Here is a 5,066-nt window from a genome sequence, read left to right as displayed (position 1 = left end):
GCTTATGCTATAGCGTCGGCCAATCCTTGACTGTAGAATAACTTGTTAATTGTGCACGAAGTGAGTTCATTGGGTCATCGCGTTGATCCTCTGTCCTCTCTACAGTTGATCGTTTGGAGAGAGGGATTGAGGAGGAGTGTTCCCAAAGCTCCACCCCAGAGTCCCGCCCATGGCCCGACAACATTTACAACAGGCGGCTGGCTGGCCAATAGAAAAGAAAGCTGTTGAAGTTCGGCAGCGAGGGCCAACAGGGGAGGGGGGGGGGTAGAGAAAGACAAACGGAGCAAGATAGAGAGAGAGAGAGAGAGAGAGAGAGAGAGAGAGATCACTTTGGGAGAAGCAGTGTATCTGTTTTCCTCTGATATTTGTTTTGTGTTCCTATGCATACGTACTTACCGGTGATTAGCGCTGTCTCGTGGATGCACATTGTCTGCCGTGTAATAGCTCCTTATAACCTATGGACGGACTTACTGAGCGCTCAGCTCTGTCCACGGAGAGGAGAGAGGGGACGGGAAGCGGCTGCTAGAATAGTGGAAGACGAGATCAGGAAAGCACAGGAGCTGAGGCAGCGGAGGGATTCCACTACCAGTACTGGAATGGAATAAACCAGTGGGTTACCAACAGTTGTGTGGTTTTTTTGTTCAAAAACTTTTCTGTTGTAATTTTATTTGGCACTTATGGATAACTTTCTTCCAACCACTTTGACGGAGTTTTCAAACAGAGCAGTGAAGCTGCTGCAGAACGGGATACGTACAGCAGCCTCTTCTCTTTACACACTACCAACGGTCTGATCCCGGGAAGGTTGATATTTTATGTCTAGTGCAGTCTTTGGAGGTATGATATACGTAGGGATGAACCTGGTGTAATTCTATCCTTTCAGTCACAGTCATCACTAAAATGGCCAGTTTTGAGGCTTTGGCACACGGCTCCCGCAGGTTGGTGTGGCCTGTCGGTTGTGTGTTTTTGTTTTTGGGCTGCTTATCGGTGGCATCGTCCTCCCACAGCCGCAGGTTAATCTGCTGGCAGGCTATCATGAACTGTCAGACGGAGCCTGAATGCCATTACGCATATGGGCAGTACATGCAGGCGTGCGCTGCTGTTCTGAGAGGGGACAGGAAGAGGTGTCCCAGTCACTGCATCTCCTCTCTGGTGCAGCTCAACCTGACGAAGAACGGGCCCGCGCTTGAGGACTGCAGCTGTGCTTCGGACCCCATCTGCCGGAACACCAAGCGGGCCATCGAGCCGTGCCTCCCCAGGACTAGCAATATGGGCTGCACCGAGGCCCGTATGCAGTGTGAGAGAGACCAGCAGTGCAGTTCCGCCATGCGAGACTATTTAATCTACTGCGGGAAACTTTTCAGCGGGGCAACCTGCACGAATGCTTGTCGGAATGTGATTGCAGACATGCGCAAAATACCCAAAGCGGAGCTGTTGGATTCGTGCGTTTGCGACGGGACCGAGAGGACCATCTGCGAGTATGTCAAGATTAGCATGAAGAGCCTGTGCTTCGAAGCTCCTGTGACGGCGGAGGACGGCAGCGGGTCAGAAGACTACGAGGAAGATGATGGGGACTTCCCGGTGTCAGAACCGGAGTTAGTGGAGAGGAGCACCGGATCAGGTGGTTCTGCTTCGGGAAGCTGTGGTGTTGTGAACGCGGTGACGCTATCTGTTCTGATTCTACTAGCGTTTCTCCTTTAAACTCTCCTCATAGTAAAACATATATATATATCAGACTGTTGTTCAGATAAACACGTTGATGGTCTTACAAACTCAGACTGTTGTTCAGATAAAGTTGAAACACTTGCCTTTCCAAACAGATGCCAGTCTGTCTGGCCAATGCTATTGAAGGAAGAAGCTACTACTCCAAAGAGCATCAAATGCAATTTTTTTTAGTTGCATAACCATAATTTGCATTTTTTTGAAATATGACTTTTTTTTTGTACTGAACGATATCGAATCAAGTTAGTATTTTCTATGCAAATATTATATTCAGTAACATTATGGAACCTTGTTGCATCACTGGTCTGAAGAAAAATGTCCTTTATGTCAAAAAACGATCAGAAATGGAGACATGGACACCTGAACACCAGGTCTGCTGTAGTCCATGTATATACTACATATAACACCAGGCCTACTGTAGTCCATGTATATACTACATATAACACCAGGTCTACTGTAGTCCATGTATATACTACATATAACAGATGTGGTTCTATTTTGTTACACAGAGATTAAACAATGCAAGGTTTTTATAAAGAAACAGTTCACTGTCTATATTTTAATATTTTAACATGATATCATTGATATTGGGTGACTGATGGCATCTCTATGTATTTAATGAAACTATATGGTGGACTTGTACATACTGTATATTGGTAAATAAATGCAGTTTAAAAGTAATTTATTAATCCTACATCCCGCTGGGGACAGACGTCAATTCAACATCTATTCCACGTTGGTTCAATGTAATGTAATGACGTTGAAACAATGTTGATTCAACCAGTGTGAGACTAGTGGGATGTGTCAATGTCCCATCCAAACTTTCAATATAAATATTGAATAAATATGATTCCTGTCAAAAACATAAGGAAAAAGTTCCAGGTTTAAAGGAAGTAAATTCTGTGTTGTGTGGGCTGTCTCTTTAAGACACCTGAATAGTGTATTATAGCCTATCAATCCAGAGAAGCCTTCAATTGTTATAAGAAGATGTATTCACTGTTTAGAAAAAGTCTAATTCCACTGTGAGACTGACTGGCTCGGTGACGTAGTCTACATTCATGACATGGCCCATATTATGTCACATGTTACTGTTTTTCTTTGTTCATTCACCTTAATGTGACTGTTGACAAACTGTTTTGTAGAATGTGGGGAAAGTTTCGCGATCACTAATTCGTTATTTTCAATCTCGTTGATCCTCTTCATCATAAATATTATTGTTGCATTGACTCACTATTTTGGGTTAGGGTTCGGGTTATGGGCTGTTAGTTATTTTCTATCTTGTTGACCTTTCGATATAAATCACAAATAACTAGTTGATCCTTGGATAGAGCCCACGCAGTCTGGATTGAGTCTTGTAGCATTAAAATAGGTCTACTATTACGGCAGGAGGAGCTTGGAGCGCTGCTGCGCTCGCTTTCTAAATAGTCCTGTTTACCAGAAGGAATAAACATTGACATTTGGGTGTCTTTCAAAAAGCAACACAAAAGGAGCTTCCAGATAGACCTGTTTATTTATCTACTGATCATTCTCTCCAATCAAAGGCCTCGGGCTGCGCGACCATCCATAACAACAACCCAGCTGCGGGCCACGCCAAGTTAACCAGATATGGAACAGACTCAAGTTTTGCAGACGACACTTTCAGGAAATAGTTTTTTAGTTTCAAATTCACTGGTTGCAGTTTTCTTCCCCTTCATACTTCAGCATATCTACACAAGGTTAATTTATCTTTATATAGAATATCTCTAGGCCTTTACAATGCACTACATCTTATACAACCGGTCATGTAGAATTTTTTTTCAGTCTGACAGAGTTGGGAAAGGAGTGTTGTCAGACTTCTGCAGAGGTCTTCTTTATGCTGTAAGTCGATAATTCACTGCTTGAATGAAGCAGTGACTCGGATTAACTGGCTGAATGAAGCAGTGAACTGGTTTAACTGGCTGAATGAATCAGTGACTTGGTTTAACTGGCTGAATGAAGCCGTGACTCAGTTTAACTGGCTGAATGAAGCCGTGACTCAGTTTAACTGGCTGAGTGAAGCAGTGACTCAGTTTAACTGGCTGAATGAAGCCGTGACTCAGTTTAACTGGCTGAATGAAGCAGTCACTCAGTTTAACTGGCTGAATGAAGCAGTGACTCAGTTTAACTGGCTGAATGAAGCAGTCACTCAGTTTAACTGGCTGAATGAAGCAGTCACTCAGTTTAACTGGCTGAATGAAGCAGAGGCTCAGTTTAACTGGCTGAATGAAGCAATGACTCAGTTTAACTGGCTGAATGAAGCAGAGACTCAGTTTAACTGGCTGAATGAAGCAGTGACTCAGTTTAACTGGCTGAATGAAGCAGTGACTCAGTTTAACTGGCTGAATGAAGCAGAGACTCAGTTTAACTGGCTGAATGAAGCAGTGACTTAGTTTAACTGGCTGAATGAAGCAGTCACTCAGTTTAACTGGCTGAATGAAGCAGTGACTCAGTTTAACTGGCTGAATGAAGCAGTGGACTGGTTTAACTGGCTGAATGAAGCAGTGCCTCAGTTTAACTGGCTGAATGAAGCAGTGCCTCAGTTTAACTGGCTGAATGAAGCAGAGGCTCAGTTTAACTGGCTGAATGAAGCAGTGACTCAGTTTAACTGGCTGAATGAAGCAGTGACCTGGTTTATTAACTGACTTTTGTCAAACACATCTGTCACTGATAAATCAACACATAGCCATTTTACTCTCCCCCTCCTCACCCCTCACCTTACCCCTCCCAATATATAGACTTTAGTTTAAGATGAATATAAACACAAATATATCTTCATAATATGTAGACCTACATTATTATTTGATTAAATGCTCAACATTTGAAAATGGTTTCCCCAAAAAAAATATTATAGCCAATATATGTTTTAATATTAGTAATACAGTTCATGTTTGGGAGGTGTTCAATTACTAATTGATAAAAGTTTGTAGATTCCATTCTGTTTGCTTTTCTATTGAAATAATTTGAGGAAACAAAAGATGCCTGTTGACACAAAACACCAGAGTCACTGAGAAGTTCATTGACTCGTTTCTGACAATACAGTAGGAAGAAAAGGCTTTCCACAAAATAACAAAAGCATATAGGACTGGCCTCTTCTCTACTCCAGCAGAGTCTAATTATGGTGCAAAAGTTAGCTAAAGTTATTCTAGCCTATTGTTCAATAATATTCATATTATTACATTATAACTACCATTATTATCATTGCTACACCATTTTTCATTGATTTATAATCATTTATTAAGGATTTCACAATTTGTCAAGTTAATTAGGGCTTTACATTTGTATTAAATGTTTTTCCTAAAAAAAACCCACAATGTTTATTTGTTTATTTG

At 41.9% G+C, this 5,066-nt stretch overlaps 1 protein-coding gene across 1 annotated transcript; it reads left to right on the top strand.

The window, feature by feature from the left end:
• The first annotated feature begins 232 nt into the window (after positions 1-232).
• On the top strand, positions 233-2,400 carry gas1a (growth arrest-specific 1a). Its single transcript, XM_029763892.1, has one exon. It carries the CDS (start codon positions 898-900, stop codon positions 1,696-1,698), a length of 801 nt encoding a protein of 266 aa, XP_029619752.1. The 5' UTR covers positions 233-897; the 3' UTR covers positions 1,699-2,400.
• The last annotated feature ends 2,666 nt before the right edge of the window (positions 2,401-5,066 follow it).

This window comes from Salmo trutta, chromosome 9, assembly GCF_901001165.1.
Source record: "Salmo trutta chromosome 9, fSalTru1.1, whole genome shotgun sequence".
Taxonomy (NCBI): Eukaryota; Metazoa; Chordata; class Actinopteri; order Salmoniformes; family Salmonidae; genus Salmo; species Salmo trutta.
The sequence above is the reverse complement of the archived record's forward strand: the minus strand, read 5'-3'. Positions and strand labels throughout refer to the sequence as shown.